Source organism: Lithobates pipiens, unplaced genomic scaffold (genome assembly GCF_037356315.1).
Source record: "Lithobates pipiens isolate NorthernLeopardFrog02 unplaced genomic scaffold, aLitPip1_a1.2 Scaffold_30, whole genome shotgun sequence".
Taxonomy (NCBI): domain Eukaryota; kingdom Metazoa; phylum Chordata; class Amphibia; order Anura; family Ranidae; genus Lithobates; species Lithobates pipiens.
The window spans coordinates 56,422,976-56,449,314 of NW_027507791.1; the positions used below are offsets into that span (position 1 = coordinate 56,422,976).

The 26,339-nt window shown below is 43.2% G+C and overlaps 1 protein-coding gene across 1 annotated transcript in view; it reads right to left on the bottom strand.

The window, feature by feature from the left end:
* Positions 1 to 10,780: 10,780 nt before the first annotated feature.
* The window catches only part of ANP32E (acidic nuclear phosphoprotein 32 family member E), a 32,799-nt gene continuing 17,240 nt past the window's right edge, over positions 10,781 to 26,339 (bottom strand). Inside the window, exons 2-7 of the mRNA XM_077464266.1 lie at positions 22,907 to 23,056; positions 21,367 to 21,489; positions 18,839 to 19,004; positions 18,036 to 18,187; positions 16,659 to 16,722; positions 10,781 to 15,028 (exon numbers count right to left, since the gene is read on the bottom strand). Of these exons, the coding sequence (XP_077320392.1) occupies positions 14,955 to 15,028; positions 16,659 to 16,722; positions 18,036 to 18,187; positions 18,839 to 19,004; positions 21,367 to 21,489; positions 22,907 to 23,056 (729 nt within the window). The 3' untranslated portion in view covers positions 10,781 to 14,954. The remainder of the gene's footprint in view (positions 15,029 to 16,658; positions 16,723 to 18,035; positions 18,188 to 18,838; positions 19,005 to 21,366; positions 21,490 to 22,906; positions 23,057 to 26,339) is intronic.

Sequence of the window (26,339 nt, forward strand, 5' to 3'; positions counted from 1 at the left end):
ATCCTGGATGTAACGGGGGCTCTGATGTGCAATCCTGGATGTAACGGGGGCTCTAATGTGCAATCCTGGATGTAACGGGGGCTCTGATGTGCAATCCTGGATGTAACGGGGGCTCTGATGTGCACTCCTGGATGTAACGGGGGCTCTGATGTGCAATCCTGGATGTAACGGGGGCTCTAATGTGCAATCCTGGATGCAACGGGGGCTCTGATGTGCAATCCTGGATGTAACGGGGGCTCTGATGTGCACTCCTGGATGTAACGGGGGCTCTGATGTGCAATCCTGGATGTAACGGGGGCTCTGATGTGCAATCCTGGATGTAAGGGGGCTCTAATGTGCAATCCTGGATGTAACGGGGGCTCTAATGTGCAATCCTGGATGTAACGGGGGCTCTAATGTGCAATCCTGGATGTAACGGGGGCTCTAATGTGCAATCCTGGATGTAACGGGGGCTCTGATGTGCAATCCTGGATGTAACGGGGGCTCTGATGTGCACTCCTGGATTTACGGGGGAGGGCTCTGATGTGCAATCTTGGATGTGGGGGGGGGCTCTGATGGAAACTCCATGGTGTGTGTGAGAGGACAACTCTGATGTGCATTCCTGGATGTGGGGGGGGGCTGATGTGTATTCCTGGATGTGGGGGGGGGGGGCCCTGATGGGCACTCCATGGTGTGTGTGAGAGGACAACTCTGATGTGCATTCCTGGATGTGGGGGGCTCTGATGTGCATTCCTGGATGTGGGGGGCTCTGATGTGCACTCCTGGATGTAGGGGGGGGGGGGCTCTGATAGGCACTCCATGGTGTGTGTGAGAGGACAACTCTGATGTGCATTCCTGGATGTGGGGGGCTCTGATGTGCACTCCTGGATGTAACGGGGGCTCTGATGTGCAATCCTGGATGTAACGGGGGCTCTGATGTGCAATCCTGGATGTAACGGGGGCTCTGATGTGCAATCCTGGATGTAACGGGGGCTCTGATGCGCACTCCTGGATATACGGGGGGCTCTGATGTGCACTTCTGGATTTACGGGGGAGGGCTCTGGTGTGCAATCTTGGATGTGGGGGGGGGGGGGGCTCTGATGGAAACTCCATGGTGTGTGTGAGAGGACAACTCTGATGTGCATTCCTGGATGTGGGGGGGGGGCCTGATGTGTATTCCTGGATGTGGGGGGGGGGGGCTCTGATGTGCAACCCTGGATGTGGGGGGGGGGGGGGCTCTGATAGGCACTCCATGGTGTGTGTGTGAGAACAACTCTGATGTGCATTCCTGGATGTAACGGGGGCTCTGATGTGCAATCCTGGATGTAACGGGGGCTCTGATGTGCACTCCTGGATGTAGGAGGGGGGGGGGGGGTCTGATGTGCAATCCTGGATGTAAGGGGGGCTCTGATATGCAATCCTGGATGTAAGGGGGGCTCTGATGTGCACTCCTGGATGTAAGGGGCCTGCAAGGGTCGGACACTGATGAGCACTCCTGAAGATGTAAGGGGGGGGGGGGGCTCTGATGTGCAATCCTGGATGTAAGGGGGGGGGGAGGGGAGGCTCTGATGTGCAATCATGGATGTAAGGGTCGGACACTGATGAGTACTCCTGGATGTAAAGGGGGGGGGGGGGGGGGCTCTGATGTGCAATCCTGGATGTAAGAGGGGCGGCAAGGGTCGGACGCTGATGAGTACTCCTGGGGATGTAAGGGGGGGGGGGGGGGCTCTGATGGGCACGCCTGCATGTAAATGGGGACCTCTGAGAGGTACTCCTGAATGTAGAGGGAGGGGACAGACACTCTGATGGTTACCCTCCTGGATGTGTGTATGTGTAAGGAAGACTCCGTCAGATAGTCCTGGATGTGAGGCGGGGAAGGGCTCTCCCCGATTTAGTTCTATTAAAAAGTTTAAAGACCCCCTGGATGCCATGCATGGGCCTCCCTGATTGGATAGATTAGGTGGGTCTTCATATTACATAGATTTGGTAAATGTAAAGATGATTGTACTAAGTGTGTATTACCAGATTGTAATGTGTGTGGCGAGTCTTAGGGCTTGTTCAGGAGGGTGCAAAAGCATACAGTTGAGCCACAGTTCAGTTCTATTGCTCACCTAAAAGGTTATGTAGCCACTTTAGGACTGTACACACACCACAGCTTTGATGCTCGGAATACTTTAACCGCATACTACATTTGGTGAGCAGTACGGCTGCCAAATGTGAACCATTTAGGTGTAGGGGGGGGGCAACCCATTGCTTGCACCACAAGCGCATGCAATACCTAGGATACATAAAAGAGGTGGTGAGAAGATGATCCAATCGCCTCCTCACTGCCAGTGAGGCCAAAGGCCCAATGAATTGCAATCCAGAACAGATTGCTTTTCAGTGGAGCAGCAAAGGCTGCCGAGCAGCAGGACAAGCCCTTAGGGTTATAGAATCGCGTGAGAGCATTAATCAATCGGTCCTAAACAGATTTACTTTATGCCAAGATCACCGACCCGCATTGTATTCATAGAACGCAAAGCTTCCTAGAAAATGGCTGAGCGCCGCTTAGACCGACTATTTTGTTTTGAGTGGGAGACGGGAAGTCTCTCTCACAGCGGGAACCCAGCAGAAGCAACATACAGAAGGAAATTGGACCAAACTATTTAAAGTGACAGGAAACATGGAGATCAGCTTTAAGCCATGATGGAGGAGCGTGTTTGGCCCCCCGAGACACATTGGCTTTGTTCTGCTATGAATTTGTGTCATTATATCACCTTGTACTTCTGGGTGTTTGTTTGGGGCCGTCTTTGGACTGTATCCAGGGAACGCCGGTGCTGGCGTCTGTTTTTTTTCCCCACAAATAGAGATTTCTTTTGGTGGTATTTGATCACCCCTGCGGTTTTTATTTTTTGCGCTATAAACAAAAATAGAGCGACAATTTTGAAAAAAAAAGCAATATTTTTTACTTTTTGCTATAATAAATATCCCCAAAAAATATATATAAATTTTTTTTTTTCCTCAGTTTAGGCCGATACGTATTCTTCTACATATTTTTGGTAAAAAAAATAAAAAAAATCGCGATTATTGGTTTGTGCAAAAGTTATAGCGTTTACAAAATAGGGGCTAGTTTTATAGCATTTTTATTAATATTTTTTTTTTTTACTATTAATGGCGTCGATCAGCGATTTGTATTGTGACTGCGACATTATGGCGGACACATCGGACATTTTTGACACATTTTTGGGACCATTGTAATTTATACAGCAATCAGTGCGAATTTAAATGCGCTGATTCCTGTGTAAATGACACTGGCAGTGAAGGAGTTAACCACTAGGGGGCAGTGTCAGTGTTACGTATGGCGTTATGTTTTTTTATTGTAGGGGGCGTTGCCTGGCATGTGACATCACTGATCGTCTTTCCCTATAAAAGGGAAGAGACGATCGGCGACAGCTACAGTAGGAAGCACGGGGAGAGGTTTGTTTACACAGACCTCTCCTCGTTCTTCAGCTCTGTGACCCAATCGCGGGACACCAGCGTCGATCGGGTCCGCTGGTCCCGCAGCCACGGAGCTCAGGAGCGTGCCGCCAGCGGCGCGCGCTCCCGACCACACACGGCTGGGCACTTAAAAAGCAACGTACAGGTACGTGCTTGTGCCCAGCTGTGCCATTCTGCCGACGTACATCGGTGTGAGGCGGTCCTTAAGTGGTTAAAAATACATTTTCGCACGTTTTGGTCTTTAGTGGGACCAGAAAAATTAAAATAGCTATGCATGAAAAAAAATTATATAATTTTTTTATACAATCATGACTCAAGTCAGCTTGTAATTGAAAGTTATTAAAAATGACCTTTAAAATCTGCAACACGGTATTTTTATGTACAATGAAAAATGGCAACCTGGGGGCATTCTGTACATCCTTCTGAAGAGGTCATTTCCTGCTTGGCTGGTTTTTCCCAGAAGTCTGCCCTAAGACGCAAGTCAGAATTTTTGGCATCCCCTGCAGCAAAAATATAATTTTTGGTGACATAGAGCCTGTTGCAAATTATTATGCAAATTCTATTTCAGTGTCACAAAGATTAAATATTTTGTTTTTCAGTTTCAGTTCAGTTCTTCAGCCCCGGGAAGATTTTACCCCCTTCCTGACCAGAGCCCTCTTTGCGATTCGGCACTGCGTCGCTTTAACTGACACTCAAACAATATTGATGTCCCCTTTTTTTTTTTTTTCCACATATAGACCTTTCTTTTGGTGGTATTTGATCACCACTGCAGTTTTTATTTTTTTGCGCTATAAACAAAAAAATGAGCAACAATTTTGAAAAATAAAAACGCATTATTTTTTACATTTTGCTATAATAAATATCCCCCCAAAAAATATTTTTAAAAAATATTTTTTTTTTCCTCAGTTTAGTGCCGATACGTATTCTTCTACATATTTTTGGTAAAAAAACAAAACAAAAAAAAAGTGATTGGTTTGCACAAAAGTTATAGCGTTTACAAAATAGGGGATAGTTTTATGGCATTTTTATTTATAATTTTTTTTTTTTTTTATTGGCGGCGATCAGCAATATTTATTGTGACGGCGACATTATGGCGGACACATCGGACATTTTTGGGACCATTGTCATTTATACAGCAATCAGTGCTATACAAATGCACCGATTCCTGTGTAAATGACACTGGCAGTGAAGGGGTTAACCACTAGGTGGCAGTTTAGGGGCCAAGTGTGTCCTAGGGGTGTGTTTCTAACTGTGGGGGGCGTGGCTGTGTGTGACACGTCAATGATCTCTGCTTCGATCACAGGGAACAGAGATCAGTGACACTGTCACTAGACAGAACAGCTTGTTTACATTTGCATCTCCCCGTGAGGCGACTGCTGGTATCCCCACAGCGATCAGCAATGTGAACCCGGCCTCGGGGCTCTTTTGACCACTGAAAACAATCTCGGACACCTGTGATAATTAGATTGCCAGGTGAGCCCAATTAAAAGGAAAAACGACTAAGGCCGGGTTCACACTGGTACGATAAACGCTCAGACATTGGGAGCTCATGTCGCAGGACGTGTGAAAATCAATGTTCCCCTATGGGAGCCGTCTTAACTGGTCCGCCTTTTAAAATGCTCCCTGCACTACTTTGGTCCGACTTTAATCCTACTTCAGCCCATTGACTATCATTGAAGTAGGATGAAAGACGGATCCTTGTCCTAACCATCCGACTTTGGCATCTGACATTGTGTTATTTCCTGCCCCCTGCTGTAGCCCCTTCCATTGTGTGTTAGTTTTGATTGGTCAAAAAATAAGTCGTATCTGAAAAGTCATGAAAGTCGGATGGATGTAGGACCCACCAATGTAGGACTGATGTTGCAGAGCAAAGTAGGATGAAAGTCGTACTACTGTCGTGTAGTATAGTGTGAACCCGGCCTAAAGGAGGGTGTGCCACAACATTAAGCTGAGCACCATTTTCAAGCAATATGGGGGGAAGAAAAAGGATCTCTCTGCCGCCGAAAAGAGTGAAATGGTTCACTGCCTTGGACGAGGTATGAAAACATTAGACTTTTCACAAAAACATAAGCATCGCACTATTAAGAGATTTGTGGCCGATTCAGAGCACAGACGGGTTTCGTGCAGATAAAGGCGCATCAAGGAAGATTTCTGCCAGATCCATGCATCAGATCAAGAGAGCGGCTGCTAAAACACCATTACATAGCAGCAAACAGATATTTGAAGCTGCTGGTGCCCCTGGAGTCCCCCGGACATCAAGGTGTAGAGCCCTCCAGAGTCTTGCAACTGTAAATAAACCTTCCATTCGGCCACCACTAACCAATGCTCACAGGCAGAAGAAAAATACATGAAGACCAAATTTTGAATTAGTCCGGTTCACTGACTAGTGCCGTGCAACCCTGGATGGTCCAGATGGATGGGTGGTAGACGGCCACCCTGTTCCAACAAGGCTGCAACGTCAGCAAAGCTGTGGGGGAGTTATGTTATGGGCCGCAATCATGGGAAGAGAGCTGGTTGGCCCCTTTAGGGTCCCAGAAGGTGTAAAGATGACCTCTAAAGTATGTGGAGTTCCTGACTGACCGCTTCCTTCCCTGGTACAGAGAACTATGCTTTCCGTAATAAAATCATATTGATGATTGACAATGCACCATCTCATGCTGCAAAGAATACCTCTGCATCAATGGCTGCTATGGGGATAAAAAGGAGAGCAAGTCATGGTGTGGCCTCCATCCTCCCCTGACCTCAATCCTATTGAGAACCTTCGGAGCATCCTCAAGCACAAGATCTATAAGAGTGGGAGGCAGTTTACATCCAAACAGCAGCTCTGGGAGGCTATTCTGACATTTTGCAAACAAATTTAAGCAGAAACTGTCCAAAAACTCACAAATTCAATGGATGCAAGACTTGTGAAGCTGCTATCAAATAAGGGGTCCTATGTTAAAATGTAACGCGACCTGTTTAACCACTTAATGACTAGGTTTGACCACTGTTTTCGTATGTGTTCGCTTCTGCGCACGAGCTAGTCAGGACGGGGTGTGTTAAAAAAAAGTGTTTTCCTCATTTTACTCAATTTTATTTTTTCAGCTTTTTTAAAAAAAATAAAAATACAATTGGGTCACTTTTATTCCTATTACAAGGAATGTTATTTATTTATTCCTATTACAGGGGGGGGGGATTTAAAAAAAAAAAAAAAAAGCACGACAGGTCCTCTTAAATGAGAATCTGGGGTCAAAAAGTCCTCAGATCTCATATTTGGACCAAAATGCAAAACAAAACAAAACAAAAAAAAAAAAATTAGAACAAAAAAACGTGCCTTTTAGTATGGGCGGAAGTGACTATAGATGTCGCTTCCGCCCTCCTATGCAATGGAGACGGGTGGGGGCCATCTTCCCCTACCTCATTCTCCATGCACAGACATAGAAAGGTCCAGATCGCCTCCGCTGCTACCGACAGCACTGGTAAGCAGCAGGAGAATGTGGGAGGCACCTCTCCCACAGCCAACAACGGTGAGCTCATGGCAAATCTGCCGCAGATACCATTATCGTACACAGAACTGCCAGCTCTAAAGAGGGATACCTGGGTTGTGACAGCAGCTGCTGCTGTTACCGAGACATCCATCTTCAAACTGCCGAGGTATATGTACACGAGCCGGTTGGTAAGTGGTTAAAAATGTTGTTCAAAGTTTGATTGAAATGGCTTTTGATTTCAGTAAATATGCTGCAAACAAATGACAATTTCAGTTCTTTACAACCCATGAAGTGTTTTGAAACTTACTGTGCACAATAATTTGGAACAGTGCATTGTATTTCATAAAAAAAAACTGATTAGGTTTGTGCAGTAAAGTTTGAATTGTACTCTTAAATAGATAACGCGAGAATAATTCTGACTGCTTACATCAATTATTTTTAAGGCAAATAAGAAAAATATCATTGGCATAATAATTTGGAACAGGGTGTAGTCAGAGGGGGGGGGGGGGAAAAAAAAAAAAGGGGGTGGGGGATACAGCCCTTGTCATTTTCCTCAGAGCCCTGCCATTGCAGCAGTTGGTTCATAATTCTAAAAACACTTCCATACAGACTAGGGTTGTTCTGATACCACTTTATACGCCGTCTTAAAGTACCGATAATTTTTTTTTAGGTCATCTGACCATTTAAGGCACAATACAGATTAAGTGGCACCAATATGCAGCACTGATAGAGCCACATAGGATTATGGCAGGTGGCATTTATGGGTACCGATAGGCAGGCAGGCACTAAAATGCCACGAGGAAAGGTTGCCTGCAACACCCATCTTGGGAACTCCTTGCACTCGGCTGTATAAAAGCAGCAGTGGCCATCTTGTTACACCAAGCTGATCTATATGGGCTGGGTGTAACAAGATGGCCACTGCTGGCCTACTGCGGCCGAGTGCAGGTTGCACCAAGATGGACATCAGGATATCCAACCGCTGACGTCGACAGAGCGTCACTTCCATTAAGCCCGCTGACTTCCGCTTGCGCCGGGGTCACCTAATCTCTCAGGTATTGATCTAGCATTGGGAGCATTTGTGCGAGTACAACTACTTGAGCAAATGCTCGATATCGGGACAACCCTAATACAGACCAATTCTGCACATGGACACAGAGCTGTTCTTCAGAACAAAAAAAGTTAGCAATCTGCAACAAAGTTTGAAGAGGTCTACCCCATAGCAGTTTTACTGCTACAGGGTGGCACCCGTGTGCGTGATCCGGCTCTTCTGGGTAGGGTGCAGTCCAGCGGCGGTACCGCAGACTCGGTGTCGGAACCTGTCAATCGTTCAGTACACATGTAAACAAGGCATATCGCCGTTCTGTAAGTGGATTACGCATTGACCAATAATCCTCTGGCGCTGAAGTTAAAGTTTTGTATATTTGTAGAATTTATAGTTCACCATTAGCGTGCCGTGCCCCCCCCTTATAATTGGAAAATCCTTGCAATGTACAGTGGAACTTTGGTTAACGAGAGTTTTGAAAGACTAGCAATTTTCTTTTAAATTCTGACTCAGTTTGCAAGTGTTGTCTTGCAAAACATGCAAAATTCAAGCTAATTGGGTGTGCAGTACTGCATTTGGCCAGAGGTGGTGGGGGAGGGGGGCGCCGGTGACACTCGGAACGGTTCAGAGCCGTTTGGAAATACTCAGTTCAAGCCTGTCCGAGTATTTGAGGCTCTCCGGCACCCCCTCCCCACCTCTGGCCACATGCAGTATTGCATGCAATAGAAGTCAAAGCATAATGAATCTTTGTTTCCATTGACTTCTATGGGGAAGCTCGTTTTGATATGAGTGCTTTGGATTACAAGCATTCTCCTGGAATAGATTACTCTCGTAATCCAAGGTTCCACTGTACATAGATCACCCAGGAGAAGGTCTTTTCTGAATCTGAACAAAAAGGAGTTAATCTAACAATTCTGTAACAGATAACTGCACTAGAGGTCGACCGATATATCGGCCGGCCGATATTTGCCGTTTTTTAAATAATCGGCATCGGCCGATTATGTTAATAAAAAGCCGATTCTACAGCGGGACTTTGAAATGAGTTCTGTAAGAAGTCAGTGTGAGTTGTCTGAGTCGTCATAGCAACACTTTCCTCCTCTCTGGGCAGACTGCCAAGAAAAGAACTAAATGATACAATGTTTACACTTCTGAATGAATGAAGTCATCTCTGTGTAGAAGTTCTCAGTTTAACCATTTAAAGACTAAATCTTTTCTGACACTTGTTGCTTACAAGTAAAAATCCTGTATTTTCTGCCAGAAAATCACTTAGACCCCCCAAAAAATATATATATTTTTTTAGCAGAGATCCTAGGGAATAAAATAGCGGTTGTTGCAATATTTTATGTCACACGGCATTTGCACAGAGGTCTTTCAAATGCATTTTTTTGGGAAAAAAATACACCATTTAAAAAACAAAATAAAAACAGTAAAGTTAGCCCATTTTTTTTTTTTTTTTTTTTGTCCAAAAGTTTTGACTACCTGTTTTTATTTAATATATAGGTTTTTTGTTTTTTTTTAATCTAGATCATACATACAAGTAAACTGATTGGAGGTTTGTTTTGTTTAATAAATGTTTAAAGCGGGAGTCCGCCGGGTTTTTTTTTTTTTTTTTTTTTTTTTTTTTTAAAGCCAGCAGCTACAAATACTGCAGCTGCTGACTTTTAAAATAATGACACTTACCTGTCCAGCGCGCCCACGATGTCGGCACCCGAAGCCGATCTCTAGATCGACACTCGAGTGCTGCCGCCGCCGCCATCTTGGGTATGGGAATCAGGAAATGGAGCCTTTCGGCTTCATTTCCCGGTTCCCTACTGCGCATGCGTGAGCCGCACTGCGCAATGAGGACGGTCCCCGCTGCCTCTGGGACCTGTGTGTTTCCCAGCAGGCAGCGGGGCACTTGCGGAAGGGGGCGGGCACTTGCGGAAAGGGGCGTAATGTACGCCCCTTTCCGCAGAGAGCTAGCCCGGAAGTGGGTGCAGTTACCTGGATTATCCAGGTAACTGCACCCCCCTCCCCCCTGAAAGGTGCCAATTGTGGCGCCGGAGGGGGGGAGGGTTCCGATGAGCGGAAGGTCCATTTTAGGTTGGACCTCCGCTTTAAGTGTAAGAAATTTTCTGTATCACTTATGAAGACTGCTTTCACACTGGAGTGGGCAGACGATGGTAAAACGCAAGTTTTAGCGGCTCTTTACCATCATTTTAGCGGTGCTATTTGGCTGCTAGTGGGGCACATATAACCCAGCTAGCGGCCAAGGAAGAGGTTAAATGCGCCCATGAAGCACCGCTGCCAAATCGCATTGCATGCGCTTCGGCAGTGGTGCCCATTCATATCAATGGGCAGGAGTGGTGGAGGAGCGGTATACACCACTCCAAACGTGCTGCTTGCAGGACTTTTTTTTTTAAGATCCTGCCAGCGCATCGCCTCAGTGTGAAAGCACTTTATCTTTCACGCAGACTGCAGGGGAGCCATTTTGCAGGCACTTTACAGGCGCTATTTTTAGCCCAAAAGCGCCTTAAAAAACGCCCCAGTGGAAAAGGTGTGTTAGATCAAGGGGGATTAAAAATAAATAAATAAAATAAAATCGGCCTAACATATCGGCCCAAAAAAATCGGCATCATATATCGGCTATCGGCCTCCATGATTTCTAAATATCGGCATCGGCATCGGCCAGAGAAAAACCCATATCGGTCGACCTCTAAACTGCACCGTCTTTCTATCTCAGCCTGGATTGGAGCTTGCAATGCATATGCGACATTTGCAGCATTAGACTACAAACCATAAAAAAGTATGACAAATAACTACAGCTGGGACCAGGTAACACTGTTATGGCTTTATTTCAAAAACAAAAAAGTTGCACATTTAAAAGAATTCAAAAGTAACTGATCACACTATATACATACTGCCATAAAAGAGTATCTCAAATAGGACAAATCCCCCTCTGCAAATATAAAAACCCCACCCTTATAGATTTCCAAAACGAAAAAAAAAGAAAAATTAAACATTGAATCTGAAGGCCGGCATAATGAGTCTGAAACATTTTTCCTTCCAAGATGCATTAAAATGGCTTACATGTTACAACATAAGTTATAGATTTTTTTGGTATATGTATATATTTATATATGTATATATAGATCTCACATCAGGCCCTAAGTTGGATTTAAATAAGCATACGGCAGCCATGCATCTGTGTGCCAACACCAGTAGACAAGTTTGCCCTGGCCTTTAGTACAAAACCCCACCCAAAAACACAAAACAAAAAAAAAAAATGAAAAAAAACACGAATACAGATGGGGTAATCTGATGTTTCATGATTGAACAGAAGGACTGCATTACTGTGATCTTCACAAACACAGACAAGCAATGACTGTGCCAAGTCTAGCTCTGCCACCCAGTGGTCATTTTGTAGTATAGCAATGGTATACAACACGATAGGGATTCAAGACTCAAATTATTTATATTGAAGGAATGGGGGGGGGGGGGGGGGGTTTACACCATAAGCCGAGGCAGGTCGCCAGCTGATTATTATGTATATATTATTATACAAGTATCATCCAGGGATAATTTAGACGAAACAATGATCAATACTTTGCAAACAAAAAGCTAAAATCATACCTTAGTCTACAGCTTGCAAGCTAAGCCTTGAGATAAGAAAACAGACCTGTTGGTTGGCACAAAATTTCCATTTTCCCGCACAAACGGAGCAAATCACTAATGTTTGAATTGTGCTTTCCCTGGAAAGTATGTAGCAAACTGCAAATTAATGTTCTCATCTCTACAATGCAATCATTAGCCATTGTACAGCCAACTACGAAGCGAATATGCATCAATGTTACCATGCACAGGGGTCAGTCTCGGACCAGGGGCGGACTGACCATTGGGTCACTCAGGCACTGCCTGAGGGCCCCATGCCACTAGGGGGCCCCCCCATCAGGGTTGCCAGCCTCAGTAAAACCAGGGACAGTATGTAAAAGTCAATTTTTTTACATCTGTCTCTGAAAATTTCCCTAAAGCTGGCCATACACCATACAATTTTCCTATTCAATTTCCTTTAGATTTACCTTTAACTGTAGCACAAGGGCCTGTCTGATTGCACACAAATTGAAAGTGTTTAGATTTGACCTCATATTATATGGTTTTGGTAAATCTAAAGGAAATATATAGAAGAAAAAATTGTATAATGTATGGCCAGCATTACCGACATCCTTTTGGTTTAAAAATCCTGAGATTTTAGCTGCCCCACCTCTTTAGTACCTTCTCGGCCAATAGAAACATGTCTGCGTATACTGTGTGTCTACTGTGTGGCCCCCATAATCTTCTATTGCCCGGGGGCCCTATGAGTTGTCAGACCGCCTCTGTCTCGGACTCATCCTTCCTAAAGCCAGCCATAGAAGGATCAGATCTCAGCCGCTTGAACAGGGACTGGCCGAGAATCAATCCATGTATGGGCAGGCCGATTGGACCAGTACAATCAACTTCAGTACAAACAGCCCGTCGGATTTATTTTTTTGCATTTCGATTACCGTCAGTGGCTACAGCCGTCAGCAATGATCATTGCGCTCTGCTGGCCGAGAAACGATCCAAGGGCAGAACACAATAGTGCCTCAGGAGGGATTCAAAGCAATATTGGGAGGTGCATTTATTATATTTTCCTAAAAGGTGAAAAAGTCCTTTAAACTTTCAGCCAGCACTTTAACATTAAGATCCACGTGACACATCTGCATACTTGTGCTAAGGGGGCTTCTGTAACCCATTTGCTGCAAAACATTGACTGTCCTGGATTCTACAGCAGCCAGGAGCGAGTAAATCTAACAAGTCAGCTGTCTTTCAGCTGAAATCAATTCGACAGATGACCGATCGATAAGGAAAACAAAACAAAAACAAAACACAATTGGTGTAAATTTAACAGAAAATTTTGTGTTTTATACACAAAATATAAATCTCATGCAACACATTTGGAACGACCAGTTTATTATCTGCTTCAGAAAATATACACAGCCATACCCCACTATTAAGTACACAATGGGGATTATTTACTAAAGCTGGAAAGTGCAAAATCAGGCTCACTTCTGCATAGAAACCAATGAGCTGCCAGGTTTTTTATTACCAAAGCTTAATTGAATAAGCTGGGGTTAGAAGCTCATTGGTTTCTATGCAGAAGTGATCCTGATTTTGCACTTTCCAGCTTTCGTAAATAAACCCCATTGTGTACTTAAAAGTGGGGTATGGCTGTATATATGTTTGGGGTTTTAAACTTCAAACCCAAATAGTTTTTTTACGTGTGTGCAATAAAAAAAAAAAAAAAAAAAAAATAAAAAAAAAAAGCTTTTGCAGCAAAAAGGGGTTTGTGCCTTTCACAAGGCTTTAGGCAAGTGGCTTTGTACCATCTTGATGTACACACTACTCTGATGCAGGAGGAAGGACTTAAAGAGGAGCTCCAGTCGAGCCAACTACAAAAACTGTAGCTGTCGATTTATAACAGACACTTCCTTGTCCCAGGATCCAAGGTTGTGCTTCAAGGGGGGTGCCAGGGACTGATGGGAGGGAAGAGGCCTTAAAAGCGGAACTTTTAGGTGAAGTTCCGCTTTAAGAATACAAAAAGACTTGGACAAGAATGATCAATCCCATATATTTATGGCTATGGCTAGTGTCAACACGCAAAAATATTGCAGAGATTGTCTAAACCGGTTTTTCGATTCAGAGCATTCCTGAAACTCCAGTATATGGTGTAAATATTTGAAGACCCCACACTGCATTGGGGTACATAAATACAGGTGGCAATCTTATACAGCAAAGAGATAGCATGGCGGCACACGACTGAATAACGTTAAGGAAAACCCTGTAGAAGCTTGAGCTATTGAGGAACACACACACACACACACCTGTTGCGCAGCTGCTGGGAAGGGCCTACTGCAACATACATAAGCATTATCAACTTACAAGTGCCATTACTTACAGCCAGGAATTACCCATCACTGATCACAGAAAAGTGAAATGCATCGGTAATCGCCCTTCGTACACCACCCTTTGGAAGGGGCTCAGACGTAGTCATAAAATCATAGCACAGTCCAAGCATCACAGACCACGAGTGCCAGCTTTACAAAATCCATCTGTGCAAGACCCCTTTCACGCTGGGGCGGCCTGTGCGTTAGCGGTAAAGCGCAGCTCGTTTCAGCAGCGCTTTACCGCTGTTGCAGCGGTGTGCTTTTAACCCCAAAGGAGGGGTTAAAAACTCCCATGTTGCGGTGCTTCAGAAGAGCTGCCCTTTCATTGCAATGGGCAAAGGAGTATTGGAAGCAATGTATACAGCGCTCCCAAACTGCTCCAAAGATGCTGCTTGCAGGACTTTTTCTAACATCCTGCAAGCGCAGCACCCCCTAGTGTGAGAGCACCCATTGCAATGATTGGCAGGCAGTTTTCAGTCACTATTTCTAGCGCTAAAACGCCTGAAAACTGCCTCAGCGTGAAAAGGGTCTTAGAGATAAACAGGACGTGCAATCCATTACCCTAATCCAGTATATTAACTTTGTTGTAGCATTTGACCAGTTTAAATTTAAATCACAAAGCGATTGATGGTACAAGCTTGCTAATGCCTTCGTTTTCTCTACCTTGTATTAAAGAACAAACTTTGCACAGGGAGCCATGTTTGTCTTTTAAAAATCCACGATTTGTGTTTAATAGTCATACTGATTAACCTCTTCATTCCCCAAGGAGTCTGCTACACCTCTGGGACTGGAAAGGCAAAAAAAGGAAATTCAGAAGGATATTTATTCTATGGACGATAACTAATAAAAAGGATCTCAATTGTCTTGACTGGAATGATAAAAAGGGCACAAAAATTGTAAAACCACACCTTTTTTTCCTATAAAAAGTTACATGTTAAATTCTGTAGGGACATCTATTTTACAGGTACAGACATACACATCTGCATTATCGCTCTATCAACCCCAGGGGCTCAGAAAGACTGGTCCTAGCGTTCCACATATGGCGCTTCAATCTTCGTCTTCATCGCCTTCATCTTCCGCTTCCCGCTTTCTCTTCTCACCGCGTTCTACGGCTTCCTCTTCTGGGGAAGAAACCACAAGTATAAGAAATACATTTCACAAGACGGTCAAATCACATGTATATGATTTACACAAAGTGAGGAAATCTGTCTCGTCTCTTGGCAGGGAATTTTTGGTGCATTTTCAGCACCTGCTGTAAAGTTTTACCTTGAAGCTAAACTCCGACCAGAAATTTTTTAACTATATGCGTTCAAGTGTGTTGCGTTCTGAAAACTTTGCTTTGCTGATGTGACGCTGACCCGTGGATGAATAACCAGATTCCCAGGGAGATGCCAGAGAGCGACACAGGGGCTAAACACTGAAGGCGGTTTTTCCCCCAGTAGGGGCAAGGATCTGGTGAGCGCAATATAATTTATTTTCAAAGCACACCGGGGATTTTCTTTGGATACTTGCACAAGTCACCATTTGGAAATGAAATACTGGCTGTGAACTGCTTAACATACTATAAAGGACTTGCCAGCACTATGTTCATAGGATAAAAAGGACTGGAGGATTTGAATTCCATTTTAATTTTAGTTTTTTGGACTTTAAACTTGCCAATTAACAAAAAATTCTGTGGTTTCTGATGGCATCACTGGGCATAATCGTTGATTTAAGTTTCAGTAGCACTAACGAACTTTCACACACTTACCTACTATACAATAACTTTTGCACTTTTGATTATAGTAGCACGAGGCCCCCACTATTGGGCACACTGCTTATAACTATTTTTTTTTGCTAAATGCACGGATAAGTAATAATTTAACACTAATGAGCAAAGAGTTTTGTGAATTGATATATATAGCAAAATTTAAAGGTATAGCGCCAACTCTACCCGATTTTCCTCTCAGATTCATAGTTTGTTATAAAATTTTGGAAACTGGTAATTTTTCCTCCATCGACTTGCGTTGATGAGGCTGCACTGATAGTTGGCACAGATGAGAAGGCCCCGATTCAGACTGTGTCCCTTTAAACGCAAACCATTATCGCTATTCTCTCCTTCTGTCAGCGAGGAATGAAAAGCCAATAACCCACGTGTGTTTACATCCGTGATTAGCCGTCATTGGACACAGCTGATCACGTGGTAAAAAGCTGCTGTGATTGGCCCTTTACCCCGATCTGTGATCAGCTGAATCTGAAGGGCTCTGCGATCACAGGACGTCTATGTAAGCTGTATAAGACGTGCTGTAGCCATCTTATGGCTATAGCGCAGGTGCAAAGCGGTTGATTACAGAGTTGCATTAATTTGTGCCTTAAATCTATCTGGAGCTCAGCTGTAATAAACCTTCCATGGTGCTCCAAAAAGATGGACTTTTGCCTTCCAGTTAGGAAGTCAGGCATTTTAAACTGCACATTTTACTCTACCAGTTCGAGATCCCTAAAGCTTTAATCCAGTGAATCTACATTATAACTGTATTCCTTGGTGACTAGGTTTGGACTGTTAATGTTTGTATTAATGCAACACTAGCTATATAAAAATAAATAAATTGCTGCATCCTATTATAGTATAACCGACTATGGTTTTGAGCTGCTAAATCTCGCCCCCCCCTCAACATCATACCCTACCGGAATAGATTAGCCTACACAATACTGGCACGTTTCCTACCACTAAAGTAGGAAATGTCAAAAAGGTTTAATTTCATATCCATATACCTTCATACTCTTCCTCTTCTCCCTCACCGCCATCTTCAACATAATCATCGTCATCCTCTTCATCCTAAGGAAAATGAAAAAAAAAATGGTTTAAGAGAACTGGCTTTATGAGTCTCCAAAACTACAAGTTTCCCACTTTTACAGAATAGTTTTGTTAGAAAAGATAGTCTCACTGCAAGCAGCGCGTCTGTCATGGGACAGGTGTACGCGGGTACCTGTAGGCAACCCAAGCTCTGCCCACCTTGAACTGTGTGCAGCTCAATGCCAGCAGAGTTTGAGAAGCCTTTCTGCTATTCATTGAACATCACATGCTGCACTCACCCACATCCTGGCCAAACTACTGAGCAAAAAACTAAAGGGTTGTCATTTTAAACTTTTAGAAATGTTTTTTATTGGGTTTATAAAAAAAAAAAAGTACAAGTATAACATGTTTGACGATGGTACACTCAAAGTAAACATTTTACACCCACCAATATAGTACGACACACATGCATCTTTTTCACAAGATGTTGTACAGGTAGTCTAAAAGAAAAACAAATTTAAAAGCCCCAAATTTCCACCCAACGCAGATCTGGAATGCAACAGACAATGGAGTCACAAAATGACATGGTGCAGCTCTCTACAGCATGCCCTTTCCAGCACAGAGCAGTTGGGTGATGAGGTGAGGTCCATGAAGCCCTGGGCTCACAAGTTCAGCATCAGTCAACCAGAAAGAGGGACACTGCTGGACCAGAGACAACGTATAAGGAATGTGGAGAGCTGTATGGCAATTTCAACCAAATCAGGCTGTACTACACACGGCCGATTTGTCTGAGCAGTGCAAGTCTAAATGCTGTATGAAAAGAACAGCTAGCCTGTCAGATCATGCACAGAACTTAGAAACATACACCCAGAATGAGACACTGTTTAAACCTATTGTAACCAGTGACTTTCCAAACTATTTACAGACATTAAGGCATTTGAACCACTTGACCGCCGGAAGATTTAACCCCCCTACGACCAACCAATTTTTTGCAATACGGTACTGCGTTACTTAAACTATTGTGCAATCGTATGACCCTACAAATAGCTTGGTCCCCCATCCCCCCCCCACCTATGAGATAGATAATATATTCTCTCAGACATGCGTGTGTAATATGTAAATAGAAAATAGAATATATATATATATATATATATATATATATATATATATATATATATATATATATATATATATATATATATATATATATATATATATATATATATATATATACATATATACATATACATACATATACATACACACACACAATCTCTAACAGATCACAGACTGTCTTCTGTATAAAAAGCACAAGGATGGGTGCTGTATATATGGATGGGACCAACTGAACTTACATGTATCTCTTCTTTCAATAAATACGATAGCCCAACTTCCTCTTCATCCTCCCCCAAGTCCGATTCACCCTCCTCCTCGTCTTCCTCCTCATCCTCTCCTGGAGGGCCGGCCTCATCCTCTTCATCTTCAGGATATTCGTCTTCTTCAGACTCTTCAGAACAAAAAGGACAAAGTATTAAATTACTCTGTCTAAACAATGCATTGCTGAAAAGTCTCATTTCCTGATTCATCCCAACTTATGTCATACAGTGTGCATGTATGGGACATTACCAGGATGCATTAGAATGTACTTGTGTAACTTAATGATTAGGAGATGTGCAGCTCTATACATTCCTAATCCAGAATCTCACACTTACAGAACACAACAGTAAAAAATAGGACTGTTTATATTCTGCCATGCATCGTGTTACAAGATTACTACACAGTAAAGCCCAGTAAGGATTTACAAACATGTTTAGGGTTAAATAAAAATGATTCACCTGTTACAATGTGAAATTCTAAAATTCATTCCACTGCAGACAAATACCAGTCCAGCAGGACAAGCCATATGAGCTAGCATTCCTATATCTAGAGGACGCCACCCCCCATGTGTGATCCTCATACAAGTACCAGTCCATAAGGCTTTGAACGTTAGCTTTGGCTCCAACCTGCAGCAACTAAAGCAGAACCTTCACAAAAAAGACAGTCCGGCCTGACAGTTATAGCACAGGGACAAACTTATGTTTCCCTTATGCGGTGTGTGAAACCCGCCACACTTGTGTAGCCTGGGCATGGTATTCCAAACTATGGGTGTCAAACATACCGTCATCTTCCTCCTCTTCAGAGTCTGGGGCTTCATTGTCTTCCTGGTCGAAGCCATCTAAGTATGTGATTTGTGGAAGTTTGCAAAATATTTTGTCTCTGTAATCTTCTAGGTTGGTGAGCTCACAATTAAAGAGGTCCAAACTCTTTAGATTTTTTAAATTTGTCTGCAAAGAAAAGGCCTTGATCAGAAAAACATTTACAAGTGCAATAAATACCATAAAATGCTATATTAACCCAACTATTGCTTTACTAGTGGATTTACTCATTACCACCAACATCTGTTAAAATGAGTTTTAACTCAAAAAATACATACAGTGGGGGGGGGGGGGGCGGAGGGAACACACTTTAAATTGGCAAAAACAAAAAACCACCTATAAACTAAACGTGGCTAAATGCGGGTTACCGTGTTTAGCACCTGCAATGTGGAAATCTTCAGCGTCTGTGAACCCTTTTTTTTTTTGCTTTCGAAGAAACGCTGTTAAAATGCAACTGCCTAAAACGGCAATAAACAAGACTGTGTACATGATCACATAGGATAATATTGGAAGAGTTCAGGGGCAGTTCAAAAAAGCTTCCAACTGCCCCTGAAGGTACGTTTAGCAGTGCCCCGAGTACATGGGGCCTTAATATGACCTATAAAAAGTGTACAACTCAGTTGAAAAAAAATTATGTGGTTGCACAAGCCCCTTATAACTGGGGATGTAGCCGGGTTCAGAATTAAGCACGTTCAAATTAAATAGGAGTCTACACAACTGCCATCATTTAAAGTGCCTATGACTAACCCCAAATAAAGTTCAGCTGTTCTAATAGGTCTTTCCTGGCATTTTCTTGACATTTCCTGACATTACCAAGAACTGGACGTCCCTCCAAAATTGATGAAAAAGACTGAAAAATGGTCAGGGAGGCTGCCAAGAGGCCTACAGCAACATTAAATGAGATGCAGGAATATCTGTCAAGTACTTGCTGTGGGGTACATGTGACAATCTCCTGTCTGGGCTAGGGGGGCAAGATGGAAGCCTGTTAAGAAAAAAAAATCCAAGCCCAACTAAATTTTGCAAAACATGACGTTTCCCAAAAGCATGTGGGAAAATATGTTATGGTTTGATGAAACCAAAGTTTAACTTTTTGGCCATAATTCCAAAAGATGTTTGGCACAAAAACACTACTATACCCACTGTGAAGCATGGTGGTGGGCAGCATCATGCTTTGGGGGCTGTTTTTCTTTAGCTGGAACAGGGGCCCTAGTCAAGGTAGAGGGAATTATGAACAGTTTCATATCTCAGCGAATATTTGCACAAAGCCTTCAGGCATCTGCTGGAAAGCTGAACATGAGGAACTTAATCTTTCAGCATGACAACGGCCCAAAGCTTACATCTGACTCAAGAAATGGCTTCACCAGAAGATGAGTTTTGGAACGGCCCAACCAGAGCCTAGACCTGAATCAGGTTGAAAATCTGTGGAGTGATCTGAATTAGGGTTGGGGGGGGGGGAAGAAAAAAAAAAAAAATTGGAGAGGTCAAATCAATTCCAAAAAATTCAGCAAATCGACTGCGAGGCCGGGCGCCTTGCCTAAAAACTCCTGCCCGCAGCTCCTCAGGACCGACATATATATATATATATATATATATATATATATATATATATATATATATATATATATATATATATATATATATATATATATATATATATATATATATATATATATAAATTTGCTGATTTTTTTGAAAATCACCCAGCTCTAATCTGAAGAGGTTCGTGCACAGGTGATGCCCTCGCAATCTAACAGATCTGGAGTGTTTTTGCAGTGGGCAAATATTGCCAAGTCAAGATGTGCCATGCTGACAGACTCATACCCAAGAAGACCGAGTGCTGTAATAAAATCAAAAGGTGCTTCAACAAAGCATTACTTTAAGGGTGTGCACACTTATTCAAACACATTCAATTTTATTTAATTTTTACTTCCTGCCACCTAAAAGATTCACAAGAGTTTTACAGTTCTAGGTCACATTAAAAAGGGCAGAAAAAGTTCTAAAAATGGTCTTACACATCACAGAAACCTGACATTTTAAACAGAGGTGTGTAGACTTTATATCCACTGTATGTGGTGACCCCACAACATAGCTACACTGGTTATGACAGATCAACGTCAAATAATAAAATACAACTTAGTCATTTTGGTGTATACAAACCCAACCAAAATCGCTCCTTTCTCCATTTTCACATAAATGCTGTGTTGTCAGCCTACAGCAAGCAATTAGCGGTGCATTTCTTGCACATTAACCTGTATTTTTGTACTTGCAAGGTATTTTAAATGACAATGCCAGTTGTATTTTAAACGCTGACATATGAAAAGTCTCAGCACAAAATCTTATCACGGGGATGTAAAAAAAAAAAAAAAAAAAAAAAAATATATATATATATATATATATATATATATATATATATATATATATATATATATATATATATATATATATATATATATATATATATATATATAAAGGAAAATAAACATGTACTTACAAGAGCTTCCACTGTGCTCAGATCCTTGATCTTGTTACCACTTAAGTTGAGATAAGTGAGGTTAGAACACCTTTCTGCTAACACCTCCAGGCCTCCCGAGATACTGTTGTCACTGAGCTCCAACTAAAAAAAGACAGAACACACACACTTGTTATCTTACGTTAGTGTTTGGGCCTCTAGAGGCAGCGTCTGTCATGTAAAGCATGGATTACACAATTTTAGAAACCAAAAAGCAACACGGTACTGAGCCTGGGCCTAGCCATCTGCAGAAAGGTAGGGATTTTTCTAAAAATGTACAGCAAGCCTAACTTATCAGCTTATATAACACTTGCATGCACCCCCCCCCTCTGGTAAGAAAGATGCAATTTGGGTCTATGACAGGATTGGCATAAGGCAGGAAGGAAAAAATAAACCCACTAAAATCACTTACTGTTCTTAAGCCCCGGGAACAAGTGGTTATAAATGGGTTGTGGCTGCAGCACGGATCATGGTATTTTTAGCACCAGTGATGGCCTTTCTGGTAAAAAATGATCTGAGTGGCTCTATGGCTGACCCATTACTTGTAAAGACCTTAGAAGGCGACTTCATCCAAAACCTCTTGCTACATTGACTTGTCTCCACACAGATCTCGGGTAGCTCCCCAGTACTCACTTCAGAGGCTGTACCCAAACCCAGCTGGACTGGAAGTGCAGGGTCAGCCTGGAATGCAACCTTTGGACGCTGGGTTTGACATTGTGGCACTTTCCAGACCTCAAGTTTGCATTTAGTTGCAAAGCATTTTCCCGGTCTACAGACAGCCATAGGTGTGACAGGGTCTCATGGGAAGCTACCTAACAGTTTGCATTATTGAGGGCCGTTTCGAATTTCCTGCCGTTGAGGCCAAGGGATCATGTGCCAACATCAACCAGTGTATTGCCACATGCACTCTCCCTTTCTCACCAATCAGCCTACAGTAGGCTGGCACCCAACTTTAGAAGGTTCTTCAGTCTTCTCGCACTCTCCTGCACAAAGGGTTTTTTTTTTTTTTAGCTTAATGCATAAAGCTAAATAAACCTTCAGCTTTTAGGACCATCTTAAGTTTATGGGCAACCTTGGCACAGCTGTTTTTAAACTACAAGTCTCATGAGGCATTGCAAGACAGCCACAGGCATGATCGGCTGTGTTGAAACTACAAATCCTGAGTGCCAAAGTTACCCAACCCCGAGACGGACAATAGGGGTACCTTTGGCAGATTGTAGACGTGGTGAAAGCCCAACACCTACTTTTCACATTTTACCACTGACTGCTACAAGTCACCCAGCCCTGCCCCCCCCCCCCCCCCCCCATTTATGGACAACTGGTTAAGCTACACAATGCACTATAATGCCCATTATAACCTCTAATAGATGGCATCACTCAGCAGCTGTTGTGGAGCTTAAATCAACATTACAAGCACAAGACATCAGTCACTGCCAAAATCACTGACTGTAGGGTTAGCAAGTTACATCTGGTTACACAATTTAGGAAAAAAAAAAAAAAAAAAAAAAAACACAACACTTACTTTTCTGAGTTTTGACAGCTGCGGAAGCTTTGCCAGAGAAGAAAGTTCTACGTTGGCCATGCTGAGGAATTCCAGCTCTTTCAACCCATCACTCAAACCCTCAATCTCTCCATTACTAGACCGGCAATTGTCTAAAACCAACTCTGTCACCTGTTGAGAAAACAGAAGGGTAAAATGCTGTTACTGCTAACAGGTGGAAGGCAGAAAATACAATGTAATCACAGTTGACTATCTGAATGTAAAAAGTAAATGAAGCAGATATTCATATTTGTGAAGAGTTAAGTCTTATGCACACGGGAGGTTTGTAACATGGATGATAGGGGCGCCTGGCAATTTTTTCTGCCTCTAAACACCCCTGCATGTTAAAGTGGTTGTAAACCCTAACAAACCACTTTGACCTACAGGTAAGCCTAGATTAAGGCTTACCTGTAGGCCCAAGAAATGTCCTAAACCTACACGGTTTAGGAGATATTTGCCGAAAGACAGGCTCCGCTGTCTACAGCGCATGTGCCGTAGACAGCGGCGCGCAGGCGCACTGAGCGTGGCACCGTCAACAACGAAGATGCCGCGTGCGTCGGCTCCCGTGCACATACGCGGGAGTGATGTCATCGCGGCTTCGCCGAATGACAGCGGTGGAGCAGCGAGACCCACCGAGAAGATGGATGCGGCGGACTACAGGGGACAGCGGTGACTTCGCTGGCTCGTGTGTCAGGTAAGTGACACATAATGGGGTAGTATGCGATGCACAGTAGTCCATTATGCTTTGCCTTTGCAGGGAATGAAAGAGGAAGTAAACTCATCAGGGTTTACTTCCTCTTTAAGCCTGTGTGTCAGGTTTTACAGGCGATCTACTAGTTTGATTTTTTTTTTTACCATTTTAATACACACAAAGTTGACTTGTGTACTTTCACATACACCTGAATTTCCCACGTTTGTCAGGTAACCACTTCAATACAGGACACTTCTACACCTTCCTGCCCAGACCAATTTTACACAGGATCATAATGTTGATTGACAATTGCACGGTCATGCTACGCCGTACCCAAACATTTTTATGTTTTTTTTTCCCCACAAAGAGCTTTTTGGTGGCATTAGATCACCACTGGGTGTTTTTTTTTTTTTTACGCTACAAAATTAAACCCCACAAGTTTTTCTTCGTTTGTTACAAAACTTTGTAAGCAAGTATTCTCCTTCACTGATGGGAACTCATAAGTGGCACAGATGGGCACCAATCTGGAAGCAATGGCAGGAATCACTGATGGGCACGGAGTGCCAGCCCTAAAGGGCACCGATTGGCAACCCTGGTGAGCTCTAGAGGGCTTATCTGCTGGTCATCCCCAACAGATCAGCACTGATATTCAACGTGCTGATCAGCATAGGAGCACCCCCCCCCCCCGCCTGGAGAGCAGCAGATTGTCTTTCCTCTACTCATGACTGTCCGTGCGAATAGAGGAAAAGACGAAAAATGTCTCTCTCCCCCCCCCCCCCCCCCCATTTACACTGCTCTTAGACACAGCTGATCACGTGGTAAAGAGCCTGTGTCAGAGGCTCTTTACCTCAAAATTGAAGATGCGGTGTGTCAGACTGAAACAACCGATCCTTGGGGGCACACGATCGTGGCTTATGCTGCTGGGCTTCATATGACGCCCAGCCAGGATAATGTAGCCACTTTTCTGGCCCTTATTTTGTTATATGGTGGGAAGTGGTTAAAGACCAGGCCCTTCTGATGTTTACAAGTTAAAATTCACATTTGGTAGAAACTTACACCCCTTTCACATTGAGGCAGTGCAGGCGTTCACGGTAAAGCAGAAGGGGTTAGAGCTGCTTTTGGCGATTTGAAAGCAGAGCCCATTTCAATGGGAAGGAGGCCCGCACCACCCCAAAGATGCTGTTTGCAGGAATATACTTTTTTTTAGCAGAAACGCCTAGAGAATAAAATGGTGGTCCTTGAAAATTTTATATCCACACTATTTGCGCAGCGGGCTTTTCAAACGCTAACAATAAAAACCCACACTAAAGCTAGTCCAATTTTTTTGTATAATGTGAAAAGATGTTACGCAGAGTAAAGATACCCAACATTTCATTCTTCAAAACTGCACGCTTGAGGAATGGTACTTCTCCATAGGCGGCACTTTAAATGTTACACAGGTTACCCATTTAGCGTTTGAGGTCTTGCATTACAATTATTGCTCTCGCCAACGATTGTGGCGATACCTCATGTGTGGGTTGAACACCGTTTACATATATGGGCACAACTTGTGTATGCAAGCTAGGAGGGACGAGGAGTTTTATTTTGTTTGGATCACCCATTACAAGCAATGTAAAGATCCCTTGTAATAGAAATAAGCATGACAGGTCCTCTTTGTTGTGAGATCTGGGGTCAAAAAAAGACATGAGATCTAACACAAAGGCCTCATGAACACTGGACGTTTGACGGTTTTTACAGCAACTGTCTTTGGCAGTACTTTCTACAATCATTAACCACTTAAGGACCCCTTCATGCAGATATACGTCGGCAGAATGCCAGGGCTGGGCACAAGCACGTACAGGTACGTTGGCCTTTAAGTGCCCAGCTGACGGTCACGCACGCTGCTGGCGGCACACTCGCGACCCGATCCTGAGCTCTGACCGCGGGACCTGCGGACCTGATTGCCGCTGGTGTCCCACGACCAGGTCACAGAGCTGAAGAATGAGGAGAGGTAAGTGTAAACAAACCTCTCCTTGTGCTTCCTACTGTGGCTGTCCCTGATCTTCTGTTCCCCGTTATAGGGAAAGACGATCAGCGACATCACATGTCAAGCCACGTCCCCTACAGAGGGAAAAAAACAAAAATAAAAAACACACACACTTAACCCCTTCACTGCCACTCTCCATCACGTTATCGTATGTGTCCATGCACACATAGGCTGTTAGTTAAAAAACACAAAACTAGTGGGTTCTGAGAGAAGTTTTTCATCTGTAAAAACCCTCCAATGCTGTTAAACGCTCATAAAACGTCACTCACCAGCGTTTAACATTTTTGATCCATTGCTAAAGCAGAATAAAAAATTAAATAAATAAAAAAAAGCTATTGCAAAAACGCTGAAAAACTTTGACACTCAGTGCAAAGCTGACGTTTTTATTGACGTTATTTTAACATCCAGTGTGCATGAGGGTCTTACACTTGAAAAAAGGAAAAAAAATTTTTTTTAAATTATAATACAGGATTTATATAGCACCAACTGTTTGTGCAGCGCTTTACAATATAAACATAAATACGGCAAAAAATACAATACAAGAGGGTTAAGGGACGGTGCTCCTGGGAAGCTTACAATCTAATAGAAATGTTTGGAAACTATAAGTGGTCTGTCTCTACAGTGGCACAATGTTCAGAGATGCAGCAATACCACGACCTCATCTATCACTAATAAACATTTCTACAGCCCCGTGTTGT